General features: G+C 34.8%; 1 protein-coding gene across 2 annotated transcripts; it reads right to left on the bottom strand.

The window, feature by feature from the left end:
• Positions 1-2,908: 2,908 nt before the first annotated feature.
• On the bottom strand, positions 2,909-21,673 carry Polr2I (RNA polymerase II subunit RpII15). Of its 2 annotated transcripts, none has more exons than XM_081728195.1 (6): positions 21,533-21,673; positions 17,813-17,906; positions 12,014-12,068; positions 8,890-8,963; positions 7,231-7,357; positions 2,909-3,227 (listed from the first exon to the last, which is right to left on the bottom strand). In XM_081728195.1, exons 1-6 carry the CDS (start codon positions 21,657-21,659, stop codon positions 3,165-3,167), a joined length of 540 nt encoding a protein of 179 aa, XP_081584321.1. In that variant the 5' UTR covers positions 21,660-21,673; the 3' UTR covers positions 2,909-3,164. The 2 variants fall into 2 exon arrangements, with proteins under 2 accessions (XP_081584321.1, XP_081584322.1); XM_081728196.1 differs by lacking the exon at positions 21,533-21,673 and adding an exon at positions 21,255-21,399.
• Between the last annotated feature and the right edge of the window lie 13 nt (positions 21,674-21,686).

Below are 21,686 nucleotides of genomic sequence, written 5' to 3'. Positions count from 1 at the left end.
TTGTACAATGAACTATCCAAAGTTAGTACCACACAGAAGGGAACATTATTTTCGACCGTGTAAATGTTTGTAATAATTTATATTTTTAATCTCCGTATCACTCAATTACGTACAAAGTTTTGCTACCTTTGCAGGATTCTCTCTCTCCCTGTAATTCGCAAATAAAACACTGATTGCATTTCAAATTTTGCAGCTACAGTAAAGCCCCGATTTTCCGCAGTGCGGATTATCCGCGAGTGCCGCAGGAAAAAAAATGTTACAGTCGTGCTCAATTATTTTTCATAAGTAGTTGCTGCGGACAGACACTCCGCATGCAAATAAGCACTGTATATTTGAAAACCTAAAAAATTGCATTGTAAAATGTAAAAATCAATATTTCCAACAATAGTGCACGTTTCGAAGTGCAACTCTAACCAGAATACGATTATTGTAAGGTACGAAAAACTAGAATTGGGAAGAGTGATTTGCGTGGTAGTAAATTATATTCATTGTTTCCTGCAGAGTGAGAGTCCGCAGGCGACCACTGGAGGGTTAATTACGAACCTTTAAAAAAAATATATATGCAAGCCAACAACCGGGAAAGTACAATAGATATTGCGAAGGTCGAAAATTATTGACAGGTTTATTGTGTATCGTAATCCTATAGACCTTCTCGGAATTTGTGGATTAGTGGCAGACTCTTGGTCTTCTGTTTTGGTCATGGCTTTCACATTCTCTGATCATTGACCTTGACGACCGAGATCATCATTTTAAGTACATATAAGTAACAGCAATTAACCACGTACTATTTCGTGAAGACAGTTTGCCCCACAGTTAATATTCTTCTCTCCCTTAAAGGCATACAATTTTTGGAGACAATCACATAATACAGGTGTTGCAAATATTGCAGACAGAGCACAAAACTTCAGCAGCATCTACTTCCCCTGTATTCAAGTTTGGTTTTAGCAACATAAGCAGAAAATGCTATCCTCTGGAAATACGATAAAATAAGGAAGGTATAAATGTGGTGGCACAAGTGTTAGAAATGATATTTTGAGGAATAAAGGTATTCTTTTTTATGTTTAAAATGAAACAATACCAAATAAACATCACTTTCAATGGTTGCAACCCAAACCTGCAAACATATATATGGGAAGTCCCTGATATCCATAAATCTATTTGGATGGCCATTCTGGCACATAGCTCTCAAAATGGGGAAAGGGAATTGCCAGCCACATGCAAGAGAAAAAAGCTCTCAGATAATGCATTCTTCGTCGCATGCCCTTGCTTTCTTTTTATTTAAAGGTGTACGTTTTGTTACGATAGAGTTAAAGGGTCATTGATAATTTTTACTAGTAATTTTAGTAATAAGGAAGTAATTTTTAGCAGCATAAAATTCGAAACATAAATAAAACCATTTGCTCAGTAATTTCTGCGTACTTGTCACGCTACATGGAGCTTCATATTAGTGACTTATTGTGATATAATGTTCAAATTTTCTGGAATGAACTCCATTGTACTTTAAAGAAGTTTAGGCTCACCAGACCTTTAGGAGGGAATATAAATCAAAAATTACTTCTTGTTCTATTTTTCTAGGAATTCGGCTGCGACAATTATACAAAGTAATTACTATAAAAAAGCGCAGGTTCTTTGTGATAACAAATTTGTAAAGATCCGGAGAATCGGGTACTTAGAAATGAGTCAATAAGTTCTGTTTTCAAACGTTGAACAAATGAAGTTTCCTGGATGTGGAAAGATATAAAATTGATTTTCTTCAGTACCGGGTCCAAAGTTACATTATGTTGTGTTAATAAGAAGCATGTATAGTTGTTTTTCGTTGAATCCTGTTTCATCGAGTTTGTTGAGGTCAGTTACCGAAGGACGGGGAATCAATCTCCCTCTCTTCTTGTTTTTATTACATAAATCATGCAACCCATTATTATATTTCACGTATTGATGACAACTACAACAAATAATCATAAAGTATGATCACTTCCGAATAAAAAAAAGAAGAAAAATCTTTCACTCAAATGTTAAAAATAAGCACGATATGACGTTTTCTATGCAATAAAATTTGACCGAAAATTTCCCGTTCAACTCGAGTTCAAGGAAAAATCGGCCTATGCATGTAAAAAAAAAAAATAATTAATTAATAATAATAAAATAAATGAATAAATAAAATAAAAAATCCTTCAGTTTTACTTCCCATGCACATGTCGGCGAGGCTAAAGGAAACAGTAATGATGAGAAATGAATGCAATAGTGGAATGAATAAAGTGGAAGGAAACGGGAGAACCCCGAGGATATCCACGAACGTGGTATTTGTCCACCACAAAGCCCACTTGGCGCGAGCTGTGATCGAACCTGGGACTACACGCACCAGAGATGACCACTCTACCACTGAGCCACCGTGCCCCTATGCGTGTAGAAGTCAGGAAGTGTAACATGATAGACCTATGTAACATTTTATATCATATTAAATTTCAATGCATTAAGGGGGGTTACGTACCTCAACTACTAGGACTCACCACTCATGCTCAAGATGCAATTTTGCTAAATGATAAGGACATTTTTGTTACAGATATCTCACATGCTGACGTATAAACATCCGAATACCTAACAGTTCTTGTACGCCCCGGGTTCTTCTCTCGGTAGGAACCCAATTTTTATTAGTCTACAGGAGAATCAGAGTATGTAAAACTAAACAAACAATACACCCTTAAGTCAGACAACAGCAATTTCTACTATAACAATCTAAGTTTCGTCAGAGGTAATTATCCTTTTTATTTAAGTTGTACCCAACAAAAAAAATATGTTTCGTTCGATCTTTATATAGAAAAAGTATGCTAACACTCATAATCGTACTAAATTTTTCTGTCGTAACGGATTGGGATCAAGTTTCGAGAGTAATGCAATATCTACATGAAACTAGAAATGTAATTCCTTTATTAAAATGAAATTCAAATAACAAAGATTTAACGGTACACTTCACAATACATTACACCATATTACACATACAATCACTGACGTGGGTATTTCTCCATCGATATCACACTCTCTCGACTAAACCAATGTTCTTCCTTAACTGCATTATACTCCACTATAATGTTTTAGGTAATTTGGAAAAAAAAAATCCATATTTTCGCCATTCTCAATTTTAACACACATGTCAACTTGTAACACAATCATTCAGTCCATCTGTGAGTGCAATGCTGATTTGTGCACACATAATACAGCCTCATCTCTTCCTGTAATATAAATATATACACGTATTAATGTATTATATATACACATTTTTCATAGCGTATTAGTAAATACAAATACACATAAATCACAGTAACACTAAGAACCATCTTTCAACAATAAGAGAGAATTTATCTATAGACCGGGTACAGCAAAGTTGGACATTGAAACTTACAATCAGAATGTGTTAATATGTCCGAAATGACAATCCGAATGAAATGTTGCTGATTATGAATAACGTCTACGCCTTCTCCTTTTCTCCTAGCTTCAAATTACAGAAATACACAATAATTTTATTGTACAAAATTTAGTATGATGGTAATTAGATTATGAACTATTTTATAACCTGAGATAAATTGATTCCCACGTAAGGAAGCTTGCTCGCTTCTAAGACCGAGTGCACCAATAACTGTGGTAAGTTGTTGCTTTCTTGCAAGGTAAATTTCTCTCATCCAAATTTATTTACTTATTAAACAAAATAACTGCCGCGATCACCCAAATACAGAAATGTGAAAAAACGAAGTTGTTCATAGTATTTAGCAAAGAAAGCGTAGGAAAAAAAATTGAAAATGGATAAATTTGAGTTTAATCGGATTTGGCAGAAACATATTTAAATACTACTTATCTAGTGCGTGGCTTAATTGGTTTCGAAAACTTCTATTTTAACTGATTCGAAAGTCAAAACTCATTACCCAGAACTTACTGCATTTGAATATGGTAAGAACAGTTAAATCTTCAAAAGTGTCTCATAGAAACATTACAGTTCAGGAGGGAATATCTGTGAAACTGCTACAAGAACAAGGGTACACAATAGAGCTCGGAAAATGAAACCGATTCTCAACCGCCCGGCCGTTGGATCGATATTGCACTTTTACCCGAATGAAGCGAGTTGACTCGTTTGACCTATTTGGACCTTTTGACCTGGTGAACAGAATAGAACCTGTAAACCTAGTGAATAATTCAGACAAACACAAACTAAAAGTGGGGGAAATTTACAATCTCCAGTATCAATACTGATCGCCATAACAAGAAAAGAGTAATAGAAAGCAAGAAGTTGTTTTTTGATATGGATTCAGTACCATAATGATAGATTTCATCTCCGACTTTAATACTCTATTGGAACCGAAAGTGGTAGTAGAAATGATACCGAACCAAGACGGTTTCCGTCGATGAAAATCATCACGGTCTCGAGGGACAAGTCTCGATAATATCGAAATAAATTGTGTGAAACCAAAAAGTGGATTTAATCGAATCGTAATGCAAATTTTACGATTTTTGATTTAGTATCCATTGTATTCTTCATTGACTGTCGTCTTCAACACAGAAAATCATATTTACTATCTTAACAAATATTGGTAAATCATTACTACAAAATGCTTTATTTCAAATGGATCAAATGCTTATTTCCCGTTTTACTTTACAAGTTTAATTGACACTTTATAACACAGGCTTCCCGTAACTTCACTGTCAGCTTAATTCTCTATAATACAATTGCTAGGGCACTTATCTTTGCTGTGCACCATCCGGGGTTGAATCTCTACACAGATTAGATTCAAACTTCGATATCTCACGCACTTTGGATCCCACTTTGTATTTCGTTTCTTATACTATTTTTTAAGGTTGAAATGCTTCATACGTCTGACTTTCCTCTTTCATCTAACAATATGAATAGTCTCAAATTTAGGATCTTATTTTCAAAAGGGATCATTTCCATCTTTTTTTAAAATTTCTTTCAAAGTTTCTAAATGTTTGGAATGGAATGTTTCACAATAACTACTTTTACATAGAAGTGAAAGAACGAGGTGGATATATTTCTTTCTTATAGATATGACTACCTTTATGTTGTAAATTTTACCAAAAACATTCTCCTTTGCACAAACCTTATCGCATAATCCAATAGAGTTTATGCCATAGATTAAAAACAGTTAAAGATCAATTTAGCAGAAAACTGGAGACGGAATGTTCTCTGTTGAAAATAAAACTCTCAATTTCATGCTTTCGTGTTTGTAGTGGAGGAATATGAAACTCGTGATTTTAAATACAATCATGCAGAAAAAAATGGATCAAATTTAAACCTCAGAACATTGTGTCCACTATGATTGACCAGTGGCGTCAAAGGGAGGACAGGGGAGCAACTGCCTCCCACCTTTGTTTCAGAACTATAGGCTTTTTAATAAACTGTACACTAATAAAAAAAAGTGAAACTTAGTTCGTGGAAAGCTTGGCCCTCGCCCCCTCTGTCCTGGCTAAATCTAAATGCTCTATTGTGATTGACATTAGCGTTTACACTGTTATTGTGCTTTTCCTTCGGTATTAATGTTCTTTATCTTGTTTTCGACGTAAAGTTATTAGTATATATATATATATATATATAAAGTCAAAACTTATGCCGTATTTCAGCTTATTTTAAAATCTTTTGTAATGAAGATTGTCTTGTAACTATGAATTGACCCAATATATTAAATGAGTTACTAGAATTTTTTTAAATCTAAAATTATTACCGTCATCATAATTAAGCAGACATTCTAACTTACATTCAGTTCATTTTTCTTGAGATGACTAATTTCGTATATTGAGTCAACTCAAAATTACGAAACGATCTTAATTTTAACACATTTAAAGTGACTTGAAATACATCGCAAAATCTGCACTAATTTCGCATAGTAAAGAAGAAACATCTGCTTTATGTAGATAACAATGCTAAGTTAATTAACGGCAAAAGAAAAGCAAAATCAGAGTATAAATGGTAAAGTTAATCATAGTAAGTACACTATTCTACACGTAAGTTTCAAATTTGATAACCTTTTCCCTATTCTGCATGACCTATGTCTCCTCCATGATTATATCTAAATTTATTTCGTTAAATTAAGCACTTTTATTGGTTAGTGAAAAGAGATGTCTAGAAACATCAATATATAGTTCATTACACGCTTTTAATATCTTGATAGTTATAACCAATTCTCTGATTTAATGTGATGCTCTTCATCTTTCCATGATCTTGCCCTATCCTATTCTAGAATTCCAGGCTATACTTTCTTTCAATCTGAAGATCTTGCCCTCAGTTTGAAAGAAGAGCCGGTATCATTACTTATACGAGTGGTTGCAGTAAAACAGCAAGAAATATTTAACATGTATTTCCGTAGAGAATTCCTGAACTGTGTGTAAAATAATTTTAGAAAGTTGAGGTCATATATATCTTTATTTTACAAAATTAAGTTCGGGAATACGCTGGCAACATGTTATTCGAGTAATTAAATTGACGAAAGAGGATAATATGTATAGAATCCCAACTCAAAATTGTGTGCTGTTTGAAACATTTTCGATTTATCAAGTGATTGCAATTGGCATTTGTCTCCTTTCTTCCCTGCATACACCAATGACTGTGGTCATCTGACGATAACCATTTCATTATCATATGTGTACCTTAACAATACATGAATTTTGAATAAAAATAAACTTAGTACTTTCTTTCAATACTCAAGACGAAACTAAGACTGCTTTGTCTCGCATTACAAGTGCCTGTCTCGATCTCTTCCCTATGAAATCTACTATCATTTCCGGTTTTAATATTGTTTTCCATACTGCAAAACCGGTGTGAGTTAGAGATATATGGCTTCAGTGTCCCAAGAATAAGTTACATCTTGATTTTTATCCTTCTATTCAAACTAGGAGTGGTAAAAACCGATGACTTCCAGTTTCAACATCAATCGCTACAGTAAATAATATTCTATCGGAGTTTTCTATAAAATCCATAAATGACAATTCTTACTGTTTACCTTCAAGACAGTGCGGTATTTAACAAGCTTTAACGCCAATCCACATGAAAATCGTTAACAGGCCATTAAAACGCCGTAACCCTATTTGTGCAACCTCAAGTTAAATCGGTTTTTAAAAAAAAGAAGTTAAATGTAAACAATTAAAACTTTTAATTAATCATGATTTTAACCTATAGCGTACAGCGAACCAAAGGCTTGAGGGAAGCAATCAATATACTTAAATCATACTTACTTCAGCTCTTCTGGTTTGTGCTTGGAAGAATACAGCTTCCCTGTGATTACATTTCGGACATGGATGTTCCTCTGTCCTTGGCAAGGTAGGATCAGATATGACATCGGACACGATATGAGTTAACTCACTGAAACATACGAAAGAGACTGTTTAGTTAACATCAATTTACATAATATATTCTTTAATACATAATCAAATAGGAATAAACATTTAGCCAACTCGGATGTTTTTCAGTTAATAAAAAAATTAGTTCAGTGGCGTAAAAAAGGTAATACCCTGACGGAAAATCGATTTCTAGTGTGCAATCGTTGTTAATCGAGTTTCAGCATTGCAAGTAGATCAAATTCTTCTATTTTGAAAAAACTGATATTATGGGATGACGAAATAGTTGATATTTTTGGGCTGACTATTCAAATATTAATACACTTTATTTAAACCGTTTTAACGAAATAGAGCAGAAAGACTATAACGAAATGCTTAGATTGATTTTAAACATATAAAAACATGTAATGTTATATACAAGGGAAATCAAAAAAATCGCGTCGGGAACCCCTCTCCCCCATCATTGACCGCCAAATTTCAAAACTAATGTGTATTTAGGCTAAAGTTTGCAAGTAATGTGTTTAACGACCAGACCTCCCTTATTTATTTTTGTTTTCACAGATGCATTTGCAGGGCATGATGGCATCAACAATAAAATGGAGAAAATGAGCGGTAACATATCTCTGCTTGAAAGCTTGACGACCCAGACTTTAAGTGAGAATGCCTAAGAATACTCCATTAAGAAATGATACCGTGATGGCAGTCGTATTATAATGCACGCCGTTCTGGACACCATTAACATCCATGTGTGAAAGAACTGATTCGAAATGACCAACGGCATATCTTAAAGCGCTAGTAGATGTTGGGATATCATGTGGCAGCAATGATTCCATTTTAACTGAACATTTGAATTTCAAAACATGAACTGTCGCTGGGTGCTGGACATTTATCAGAGACAGAAATATGTAAGAGTAGTGCAATACTGTGTTTTGTTCCTTTAGAGCAATGCTCCAAGCCATCTATATATCTGATGTATTGCAAGCTATCACCCGGAAAGCAGGATTTCAAATACCGAAGCGCCCATCGTATTTGCCTGACTTTGCTCCAAATATCTCTAATTTGCGAAATTTAAAAGGATGTCTCCGTGTCCTCAAAGTTTCCAACGATGAAGGCATCTTTATACTGTTGATCTGTGGCCATAGCAGCAGGAAGAACCGTTCTCCACAATCGTTCACATGTAATAAATTGGTTAGCTCATTTGGAGTTTAGTGTACTTTTCAGCACCGGGCTATATGAAATATTGATCTACAGCTTGATGCTGGATTCAAACCACATGAGCTTCCACCGGGAATCGAACCTAGGTCTCCCAGCCGAAGATGCGTACACTAACTACACAGCCATGAGAGGGGTCTCAGATGTAATAGAAGAGATGATAAAAGTACATTGATGTCCTAAGAATGTGTGAAAAAGTGTTAGTGAAGTCATTTGTCTATTTATATAAAGATAGGTCATCAAAAAAAATGTCTTTACAAATATGTGAATTACATCAATATTGTATTATCCAGATCTTAATATTGTCGAAAGTGATCCACTTTTACCAAAATATATAATACTTACTCAATTTCATGCATGATTTTGTTTACATATATGCAATTGCTGTCTGCTAGTTGTTTGTAATCACAGTTCCGACACTGAAAAGAAAGACGAAACACTATAGAAAATATATTAAGACAAAATTCTTAACATACGGAATTAAGAATAAATTGAAGGGTAAGGGGAAAAAAACAAGGAATGTCAATGTGTGTGCTTTAACCGCTGCTTTGCCCTATCTGTTGGTGACTCTTGGTACTATTTGACTGTATATGCCTTACAACGTAGGTGTAAAAATGTCCAAGGAAAGGGGCAAAAGATTTGACTAATCCTATTCATTTTGTAAGCGGTTTTCAATATTAAAACGTCGTTTTCTCGAAAATACAGTTTTGTGACATTCCTTCTTTTTTTCCCTTACCCTTCAATTGTATTATTCTAACCGTTAAATACATCTACAGAACTTTCGAATTCTTATGTGTAAATGTTTGTGTAGTTTGTGGAACATCTTTTGTTATAATAATCAAAAATATTATACATACAAACGAAGGCTATTTGTTTTTTCAATCTCCGTTGAGCCACTAGAGGTGAACCACGCGAGATGACGAAACAGGGATAAGATAAAACTGTTCATTGGATATCGTACCCCTCATCACCCAATAGACAGACTCTTCCGTTCAATCATTATGGAGTAGCAAGATCGAAGCGCCCGCCAGGTGTAAGCTACATGATGTAGTTCGATTGCTCGACCCGGAAGGACATAATACAGCCACAACTCATCGTCAAACGAGTAAGGATTACGGTAGGAATTTTGTAAGTGATGGTTGTCTCCACGATTGCTGCACAAAGTTTAAAGGACTTTCCGATGTACATGACGAGGGCGGCTAAGGATGAAAAACTGTGGCGGAAGACGACCTTGCTGAATGCGTGAATCATATGGTTCGTGAAAGGCGTAGATTACGATTTCTGAATTGTCTGATGAGTTCCTTGAAATTTGAAGTTCGTCGCCTGTACGAATCAAAACTCTTGGCGGGCACTTCAGTTGCACTTCATGTTTTAAAGCTCGCTACTCCATAACGACTGAACGACTGAGTCTGCCTATCAGCGTGGAGTGTGGGTAACGTCCAATGAGCAGTTTTGTCTTGTTTGTTTCGTAATCTTACATGGTCCTTTGTCTGGTAGCTTAGCGGAGGTTGAAACAAAAAACACCCCTCGTACATATATTCCTGTAAAACTTCACGGAGAAAAATTCATGTAGTGACGTTATTTGTTCAAAATTACTTCAAACTAAGTATTTAAAATTTTTACAAAAATAATTCGCCTGTCCTAAGAGAATATAAGTCCACTATTCAAAGCCTTCCTCTTCAAAAGATCAGGAAAAAAATCATCCTATAATCCTCCATTCCAACTTACCTCCGTAAAGTTTACCCATGTCAGCGTTAAATACATCATTCTATTCTTTCCTTGAAGTTTTGCGTGTGATTTGTTCTATCTTAAAGACGGCATGTTTTTCTCCTTTGTCACATACACAAATACATTACACAATGAAAAAAAAAAAAAATGTACTAGTATAAATTCTTGAAAAGTATTTATTGTTTTGTTTACATAAAAATAAAGGAAGATATACGACACAGATAACTTAGAAACAAACGATTTCAAAATTCTTGTAAAAATGTACGAATCTTGAAGTAAATTTTGCTGGATACATAGTAGTCAAAATAGTTATGGATAAAATAAATATCCTCGTTCCAGTAAAGACGATCAAGGCGAATATTTCACTTTGTAACAAATAGTATTGAACTGTTAACAAGCCTTCAGCGAAATATAACAAAGAATAGAAAGGATTACAAAATGAATGAAGCAAGATTGAAGTGTTTGACATATGCGTAAAAGCGGGAAAACTTGTGAGGACTATCTGAAAAATAAAACTTGTAATAGGGATTTATTCAATTTTAAGGGTTCATGATTCAGCTTTCTGCCTACCTGAATCTCTTCGCCAGCTGTTCTTAATTTATTCTAGTTTCTGAAGCGTTTGAAACAAGAAGAGGATGGTTCAGTTCAACGAACTGGTTTTACGGGAGACTTTTCAATACATTATTGGATTTAGGATTTAGACATCTGGGTGTTCCGCATCTAAAGCCATTTAGCCCGTCACGTTTGAAGGATGACGTCTCTCGGTGAGCACACTATCCGGGGAAAGGAAAGGAAGGAAGCGGCCTGGGATGTATAATTTAGGCACCACCCTGGCATTTGCCTGGTGTGAATGAGGAAAACCCAGGCAAACATCATTCAGGGTGGCTGGCTTGAAAAAGCGTTTACACTTTTTCGACCAAGTGCCTCCACCGGAAATCGAACCCGGGAGCGCTCGCACCGAAGACGAGAGCGTCAGCGACTACGTTACGCGGGGCCACCAGTATTGCATTTGTACCCAGCACAAGACTGTTATTTAATCACAAGAATGGTGCGGTTTATTCCGTGTGTATCAATTTGTGAAGAAAGTATTCAAGAAATAGTTTCTATCGGTGCAAAGCGACAAAAAATTTTCATCACAGGACAAGAAGAGTGAAAAGGATCATACAAATTAGTCATAAATCAGTTGTTCTATTTTTAATTTTCAAGATTTACTACAATAACAAACCTCTATAATACGAAATCAGTTTAGCAATGAAACTTATCAGTCACACTCAAGAAGGAGAAATATGCCTTAAATCTGTTTCTGAAATTAATCTTCATGATGTTACAGATAAGAGCTCTTGTTTATTTGAATAAATCACAATTAGTTTTGCAAAATTTCGAAGCGACTAATGGTAAACGAATACAAACTTTATTGTAATATAATAACTTAAAAAAAAATAATAAATAAATTCTAAAGCGAGTTCGTTACAGAGTACTTTTCATCATCACGGCATAATATTGTGTATATATCAGCATTTTCATGTAGCATAAATGTGTTACTTATTTGAGCTCTTTGATCAAATTCAAAGCCTACAGTTCTACCTGATACCTTCTCTACATACTTCATTGACATTTAGCATATACTAATATTAAATTTGGTATACTGATTTTCAACGAATATTATATACAAAGATCTGACTCTCAAATATTACCTTCTTTTGAATTACGTTAATTTAACCTTATTCATTACTATACTTACTGCATAAAGTAGGACTTTGTTTTCCTTATCTTCTTTCGGGTAAAGCATATTGTTACTGTAAATAGAAAAAAATTACAATTAATAAAAACTGAAATTTCGTGGAAGCTGTACCCCATGAAGTGCTGTGGTCGACACATGTTCACCTGGTTGTGGTACATAATTGCTAGCTTTACTAGCTTTACATTCAAGCAGTCTCAAACAGTGATTCGACCAGATCAGCACCGAGAATTTCATCCACTAGTATTAGAATTCAGGACTACGCGCAAGAAAGGTACGCGTGCTAACCATTCGCCTACATCAGCGTTTCCCAACCGGTGTGCCGCGAGGAAATTGAAACAAAATTATTAATTCTATAGCAACCAAATTGCAAGACATAGGGAAAAATGTATATTTTTGTATTTCACATTACTATGAATTTCTACCATGGAAAAATTAATGCAATTGTAATATAATATTCTAAATCTATTACTGTGTAGCAGACAGTATTTCGGCTCGTATACATTTCCACGGTTAGCAGCTGAGTCATACTAACACCGAGAAATGGAAGCACTTGTACGGTACGCGTTAAGTGAACGTTCGTAGAACACTCATTCACACATGAATGACAGAACAACACTTTGTTCAACAGCTGTGTGTTGACTTCGACGCATCGCAAGCTGTGTGATTGCAATAATATGCACCGGTTTTGGTTAAAACAGCAAAGTTAATAGTACAAGACATTTGTTTGTTCGTTTGTTATTTTGTGATCTTCGTTCTTAGTGAAAGGTTGGATACAGTTTTCGAAAAGGAAAGGGTATTTTTAAAAATCTGAGTCCTATATTTCATTGCAATTGTTTTCTTTTTTAAAATTAGAATAAAAAATAAGCATGATGAATTAGCATAGGGGAAAACCAGTGATCGAGCTTTCATCTCGGTGAGAAGATCAGTAATCACAGAAAAAAATTACCATGGTATTTTACATTTGCAAATAATAATAATAATAATAATAATATCTATGAGTGTGCCGCGAGAATTCAAGTTACACCCGTAGTGTGCCGCAAGTTGAAAAAGGTTGGGAAACGCTGGCCTACATATAATCTAATTTATATAAATTTAACGCGTTCCTCTGACGACCAAAACTTTTCAAATTGTCTAACTACTTCGGACAAAATACTCGATTGTCCTGCTTCAGTAGTAGGAAACATCCTTGTATCAGCCTATGCAAACAGTCGGTCACATGCTAAGATGCTGTAACTCCACGGAAAGTAATGAAATATTTTTAACCTTTAAACGCCGGCCAGGGATTTTGACGAAATCGTAGACTCTCACGTTATGGGCCCTAGTGACCCCCCTAATTATCACGAAAATTTATGGGTCACATCTCCTAAGAAGGCAACGTTTGTTTAATTCCTGCTTTATTCGCAGAAAACGAAGAAGTGAAAAAAATCCGGAAGAAATATGAAAAAAAAAAAAAAAAATAGAATTTGGGAGACCCTGACAACTGTTACAATCACCTTTCGCTGACAAAATGAAGCTCATGTATAGGCAATACACTTTTGACTAATATGCAAAAATTTTAATCATTTCTGCAATAAAAAGCGAGATAAAAATTCAGAACCAAATTCCTAATAAAAATGCCATGTATATCATTTTCGAAGGGCGGTTGCAGACCTTCACGTTGTCAGTCCTGTTGACCCCACCCCTTAATTATCACAGAGTCGGGATTCATACATTGTTAGGAAGCTTATGGATCACACATTTCAAAGAGGTAACACTTGTGCAATTCCCGCTTTATTCGTAGAAGAAGATAGAGAAAAATCCGGAAAAAATATTAAAAAAAAAAGAATTTGGAAAATAAAAAATGACTAAAAAAATTGGCCAACTTGCCCCCTCCTCCCCCATTCCACACACATAACCAACAAGTACTTTTGCAGAGTATTGGCGTGTAATTGGCTACTTCATTGTTTCTCATACGGATTTTTATGATTTTACACCCATAGAGGAAGGGGGGATGCGCCCAAAAGAAACTTATCGAAAGAAAAAACACAAATTTTAACCTCCCCTCCCTCTTCCGTGGTACCCCTCACATACATAAAATGCATATCCTTGGAAAGCTTCATCCTTTGCAAACACATTGATACCAAAATTATCTTCGTGCCTTAATTAGGGGCTTAGCTATGAAGGTTTAAAGCCATGACACAGGGTTGCGTCAATACGCGTTTAAAGGTTAAACTACAGATACCAACACGTAATCGCAATAACGGATATACCAATTGCAATAAAAGGCGAAGATCAATTATCCATTTTCAATTAAAAAAAAATCAATTTATACCTACGGTGCACCTTACCGAAATCACCAGTACACTATTTTAATGTCTTTATATTACAACTCTTGCAAAATTTCAATTTCTTCAAAGTATGGGTCTTTGAAGTATTTATCCCATTTAAGAAAACAATATTTATAAGTCAAACAGGTGACATCTTCGAACAAATTCTTAAGTCTAATGTTACCATATTCATATTTCAATTACCAAATTGGTAAATTTTACTGATTTTCCTTTTTTATATGTAAGAACTAAATATTGTAAAATGAAAGTAAATGAGTTATACTAATTAGTGGTTATATAATTTTTGTGGATAAAATCTGTAATAATATTATCCCAGTATTTATCCAATTGCATTTTTCAGTGCTGCCCTTTTTGCTTGTTTGTTTGTTCTAATGAAATAGGCTTCAAATGAGATTCTTTCGATTAAAGATGAAACGCAGTATAACGTACTGATGTATAGATTTTTGTAGATGCTTAGACAACCAAGAAATGACTTCTTTGTTTTCTCTAGATTCCCTTAGATGTTCCTTCATTCTAGTGTTTCCATTTCATTTGGTTATACCTATATACGAATGTAAACAACACAATGTACAAGTTAAATACCTATAAATACGAAAAGGAGTTTTAATAAATAAATAGAAAAAGGACGGTGTAATCGTTTCAGGTAGGTAGGTAGGTAAGTAGAAAGACAGAGACAGACAGACAGACAGACACACACACACACACACACACACAAAAAGATACAAAATACGGGTTCAAAAATTCAGAGTTTAAAATAAAACTTCCAAAAAATAACCTTACACAGTTCCTGTTCAAGTTCTGCAAAAAAGCACTTCGATAGGATAGTTTTTCAGTCTTATTAAACTCAGATATAGGTAACACGAATAACGGAGGGCACGGAATTATCACAAGCTAAAATTTGTGTAAAGGAGGGGAAATGAGTATTTTCCTACCATGAGTCATGTACCATGCTCTCCAGAAGCTATTTTAAAATCGGTGCATTGCGATTGTGTCAAAGGACGATGTGCTTTCTTATTGTGTCAATTACGAATGCCGTGTTCAAATACTTAGATGTACAGAACTGAGAAAATGTGGAGCAGAAGAGCATTGTGACAACTGTGAAAATAACGATCAAATTCAACTGTCGGATTCAGATAAGGACTCATAAGTCGAATTTCTATTACTAGTTTCCTTTCTAAACAATTCTGTAATAATAAAAAGGATTTATTTGTGTATTTGAAGTATTTTATTACTTGTTTTGCTTTTGCAACCCAGCATGTTTACTATTTTTATTTTTGTTTAATTGGATGCGTATCTTTTTTTTTAACAGCAATAAGGAAGTGGTCCACTACAATACGAGAATAAATTACTCTATAATCGGAAACGTTTAAAGGTATTTATCAGCATAATGATTCGTTAACATTTTATACCTTACACCATTTTCATTGTCGATATTTGACTGCATATCTTTCAAAAACACTCAATTTTAACATTTTGCCGACTTTTATTAAATTTGTACATAAATATAATTATTTTTCAAATATTTATTCAATATGTATAAATAATAGCCATGGAGAAAAATGAGACACTTATTAAAACCCATTCGCTAGTTTAGTGGGTATACCTATTGAAGTTAGAAAAAGCGATTTAATTTTATCTCAGTTTTGATAGTTTTCTTAATTTTTGAAGTAGTGAAACTATTTATTTGGCAAATATCTATGAAAAAGGCACATGCAGCAACCAGAAGAAATAAAATGAGACACTTCCCAAGAAAATCGGTTGAGAACTTTAGACTGTGTAGCGTTAAAAAGACATCGATGTCGGCGTTAGCGGCCGTCTTAGAAGTATGACGTCATACACCGGCTTGGCCACACTTTGAGACAAAACACACGGTAGTACACGATTCTATAGCTCATTACTTATCCATCGCCACCACTCACATAATTGCATCATTTAAAATCCCAATTTGCATCATTTAAATTACATATGCCCCTCAACTATTTCTTTCTTTCATTGTTATAGTTTCCTTTGCATGTCGTGATCAATTTCTCTTATTTCTAACTCTTACACACGTATAAACAGTAACTGACAATGAAGGACATATTTTTTTTTTTTCGAATTCTCAAGTGTAAGACTACTACCACCGTACTTCAAATATCGAACCCTGATAGTACTGTTGGTCTCTTTACCAGGACATCGATCCTTAATGATTCCGCTATAGACGTTAACAGAAATTGGAACATTACAAAAATATGCTTTACCAATTCACGTACAGTCAGCGACAAAAGTTCTTTCCGCTTGGTACAATTTATTTTGGGAATAACGGTGATATGGCTAGTATTTTGGGAATAGTGGTAATGGTTAAGTACAGAAAATTGTAGTATTTTTAATTTACTGAAAACTGTACTCAAATTGTCCTTCCATTCTGAACTTATTTACGAATCTAATTTCATCAAACGGAAAGAACTTTTGTCAGTGACTGTATAATCATCACAGTATTAAGGAAACTGTGAAAATGACTATGTGTGCTGATAGTAACCAGGATACAAACAAGAGACTATCCGTACGATTATCTCCAATGCCACGTGTTACTAACATTACGAATGCCACTGATCAGTCCTTAGGAGTCTACTCGTCGAATGGGCCATTCAATTCAATCTTAATCGCATCATTAGTCGAAAGATAGAAATTTTTAAAAGTGACTTGCAACCGCGTTCTTTGAATGACCTGTCAACAAGTACAAAGGAGGAAAATGATTTTTAGGAGTACCTGTTCGTATCATACAAAGCTCTTTTCAGTTAACAGTTTTGTCAATAAATAAAAGCATACTACAACGAAAATCAGAAAGTTTTACAAGAAATCTCCTTGCATAAATTGAAGTCCCATACAGTAATACATGCATATGTAATTGGTTCTAGCTTGCCTTTTTTCTTTTAATCTAACATAGTACAGCGGTCAGCATAAAGTGACAGCTGAGTACTACAACCACAAACTAGTCAATTATTTCTGAGTTGCAACGATAAAGTCTTACAAATATAAGGTTGCAAGTGCCACAAATTACATGGCACAACTGCCAACTACAAGTCATCAACAATTTATCGAAAGCTGTGCTTCTACATCTGTTGATCTCCATTGACCGTAGAGGTCATCGGAGCTAACCTTACCGAATTATTTTCTGCGACGTACAAACAGGGAGTACCTAACACAGCTCTGGAAATTAAAATAGTGACAAAGCTGTGAGGATATGATAGAAATAGAAACACTCTCTTCGAGCTCGTGACTATTTAAAGGAAGGCATATTCAAACTTGACCATTTAAACACCGTGTACTTGTATTACACATAATAGTAGATAAATAACCTTGTTCCAATCCTAGATACTTGCTTCAAAATATTTTCATTGCAAGATATCCGGAACTATACGCAGAAACCTAAAACAAATGAACAAAATTGTTTCTTGAATATTTCTAACTTCTGAAATACAAAGCTACTTACCACTCTTGACAAAAGCGAATGCCTACAAAGCCAGGTCCGTCATCACGTGTATCGTAGCCGCTAGCTTTTTGAGTTAGTGCCATTGTTTGAAAGTCTATAAGAGAAGCAAAATAAATTAAAATTTAAATTATGCACTAGAACTGCGAGAATAATACTTTAATTACCTATTTGATTGAGTCATTTTACGGTTTAAAAGCTGAACGTTCATTGCCGCAAACAAACGCCCATAATTGAATCCTGCTGCTTGGCAATACGAACAGTACTATTGTTATTCGCATCAACGATCAATTTTCATAACCCACGTTCTTCTTGGCTTACTGAAAACCATGACAATTGAAACTCTATGTACTCCTTACGTCCTTCTTACGGAAGCGTCTTCGGTCCAACTTAGACGTTTCGACTCCTTATTCGTACCATATGAGCTGAGGTTCCACAGTTTAAGGTGGCTGCGTTCTGTCTTTGGTACCGAGGATACCTCGAATTTCGCATTATGCAATTTACTTCAAATATTCTATCGTTGAACCAACTTTTCTCAAAAAAACTTAAGTTTTCGAAAATCTGTGTATTTTATTAAAGAATGAATAAAACGATTATATATATCACATTTGAAACGATAACAGGCTTTATATTTTTCAAACAATAAAATATTTTACTTTTACGTCCTACGATAGGCCACCTATGAAGGAATTCGTCCAATAGGAATGTAGGAGGAAACGGGAGAACAAAGAGAAAACCCACGAACATGATGTCCACCACAAACTCATGTGGGCAGAGATCGAATCAGGCACCATCGAGGTAAGCACTCTACCATTGAGCACAGTGCCTCCCCCAAATTTTATATAGGGTAGTATATTGTTTCTCATTTTTTTCTACTGCTCCTAAATACCACAATATTACCCTTTTTATCCCCATTATTATTATTATTCATTACAATCTTTCCGTTATTTGATTCAATACTGTTTCTATGCGTTACTTGTTTAAGTGCTATTTCTATGTAGTTTGCATTACGTAGTATTTTTTAGATCGATTTTATTTTCCATTTGCAATGGATTTAGCCATGAAATAAGTGGATTAGGTAAGAATTGAAGCTAATTGATATTTACGATATTCCTAACAGATTGTGAAATCCTTATTCGTAAGCATAAGCATTATTATACCTTCTCCCATCCTTTAGGATCTTCATCTTCCCTGATACTAAAAAGATTTATCTACTACTTCCTTTGATCCAGGCCTTAGTAACCCAATTTCCTTTAGAACAGAACCAGTTACTGGAGATCAGTGATTTTGCAGTCTTTTAATATTAGTTTCAGCCTCTGCAAGAGAATGGTTTGTCAATCTCTGTTGTAAAAGAAGTACTTACTGCCATTTCCCTAGTTTTTCTCCTTAATAGACTATCAAAACTCCTTTCAAACATTTCCGAGATCAACTGGATTCTTTCAAATTGCTACGTTCAATCTATGCTTTAGTTCTTCCTGTCTCATATATATATATATATATATATATATATATATATATATATATATATATATATATATATATATATATATATATATATATTTTAACGAGTAGTTAAATCTTACCAGTAACTTCGCACTTACTATTCCTCTGTAGCAAAGGAAAAAGGACATTTATTCCGAAGTTGGTCGTCCGCCTAGTTTTTGGCTAAAAAGCATAATAATTGGTTTCTTTCCGTACCAAAGTTTAATATTTAATTCACACAGTATTGTCGAGCGAGCGTTAGCGAGTAAAGGCGGGTTAGAGCCCTGCAGGGCACGTTGTTTTGTCTTTATTACAGCTAAATGGGAAGAGGAACCTGTGTTCTAGAACCCTGCCGCCATATTAGTTATTTTACTTACAGTTACATTAAAAAGTATAACTTTCTCACGTTTCTTTACAGCTATTTGCTTACCGCACTTTCTACAATTTATTTTTAGATTTATTAAGCCATAACTTTTACTTACTTTTAATAGATATTCCTGATTATCACTAGCCATGTTTACAAAACAAATGTTCATTACATTCCCATTTCCCTACCATGAAGTAACCTTGCGCCAAGTAGTTTTCTCCGCTTGCCAAATAGTTCAATGTTTCCAAACGTTTATATAAGAAAATAAACACAACTTTCGCTCTCCCTATACATTATCAAGCACACAAACAAGGTAATCACTCATTTCTTCCCGGTAAATTTTCAAAATTTTACCAGAAACGGACGACCAACTTTAGAACTTAACCCGGACAAAAATGTAGCTTTACTATGTTATGTTTTTCATGTTCGTGTAATACGCACTATTTTTTATGCATTATCTGTCATAATGAAAATACAGGGATAATTTTGGAACTGGGGGGCCAAAACCTGGTTAAAAATCACCATTTCTACAGGAGAAATGAATTGATGTTCTTTAAGGGTAAAAAATGAAATCTTTGAGTTTTACGTCCCACGATTAGGCTAGAGGAGACGGTGATTATGAGAAATGAATGAAATGGTGGAATGAAGAAAGTACGAGGAAACGGGAGAACCCCGAGAAAACCCACGCACACGGTGTTTGTCCACCCCAAGGTTCACTTGGTGGGAGCAGGGTTTGAACCCGGGACCCCATGCACGCTCTACCACTGAGCCACCGCGGCCCCCTTTATTTAAGGGTAAATACTAAGTATTCACATAACATAAATTAACCTAGCCTAAACCATCAAAAACACAGAAAATATACAAAGAAAGTACAAATTTTACGCAAAGAGTACTGGCCCACCAAATCCAATAATCCTACACTAACCTAGACTAAATTAACTTTGGGTGAGCCGTAAAGAAAGGTAGTGAAAACACTCGAGTTTTCGTAGTAATACGAGTTCCTATAGCACATGCAAAGGTTTCACATTAGTAATGCTAGAATTGTACATATGAAATAACGCTCTTGTACACTGTGCAGAAATACTCTTTCGGCAGGAAACAGTATATACTGTCATCTTTTACATGCACCTTATATTAACCGTCGTAAAGCACTTGTTCTGATCTTACACTAGTAACCCTGCACTTTAAAATAGCTAACAGCTGTATTACTTAGTATTTAATTCCGCTGCATGCAGAAATTCGTTCCTTATAAACACATTTTAGTGCAGTTTTAATATACGGATCCATAGTATAAATAGTGGTAGTAGTAGTAGGAGGAGGAACGGGTTAGAAGTCCCGCAGGGGTTGGTTGAGTTCTGTTCTTGACATAAAATGTGCAAATTAAAGACACTCGAAATTTTTCTGTACATTTTACAATCTGTGGATCCGTATAGAAAAACTTCAACATTTAGCCATCAAAAATATTGAACCATGCCCGAAAATTTTACAAAAGGTTCTTAGCCTAAACTTGACCAATGCCAAATGAAAATTAGGTATATGAGGTTTTCCCAAAACAAATATTTCACTTATTTCTATATTATAATATTACACACTTACTGTTCCTGTACAATAATAAATTTCCGCTTGCGTTTCGCTCCTCTATTTTCTAGACTGTTCTGATATTCTTTTTTTTTCTGCAGTGTTGCAGTATGGTCAATCACAAAGTATTTCATTAACATACTAAGTAAAACTTTTAGGTTAAGTCGAAATTATTATTATTATTATTAAAATCAGTGCAGAAAAATATTAATAAAGACTAAAAAAAATATAAACAAAGGAAGATAGAGGTTCATTTAGGTACACACACTCTCTCTTGTTCTTGCTAGCTTTCTTACCCTGGCGCCGAGCCTTTTGGGCACTTCGGTTAGAGCAGGTATACACATTCTCCAAAGGTCGCTCTTGGAGACACACCCCTGGTACCAATCTAGTGTGAAAATAACAATACACTTCAGTACTACGCATGCGCAGCACACACAAATTGCTTCTCTC

This window comes from Thermobia domestica, chromosome 10 (genome assembly GCF_964235325.1).
Source record: "Thermobia domestica chromosome 10, izTheDome1.hap1.1, whole genome shotgun sequence".
In the NCBI taxonomy this organism is placed as follows: domain Eukaryota; kingdom Metazoa; phylum Arthropoda; class Insecta; order Zygentoma; family Lepismatidae; genus Thermobia; species Thermobia domestica.
The sequence above is the reverse complement of the archived record's forward strand: the minus strand, read 5'-3'. Positions and strand labels throughout refer to the sequence as shown.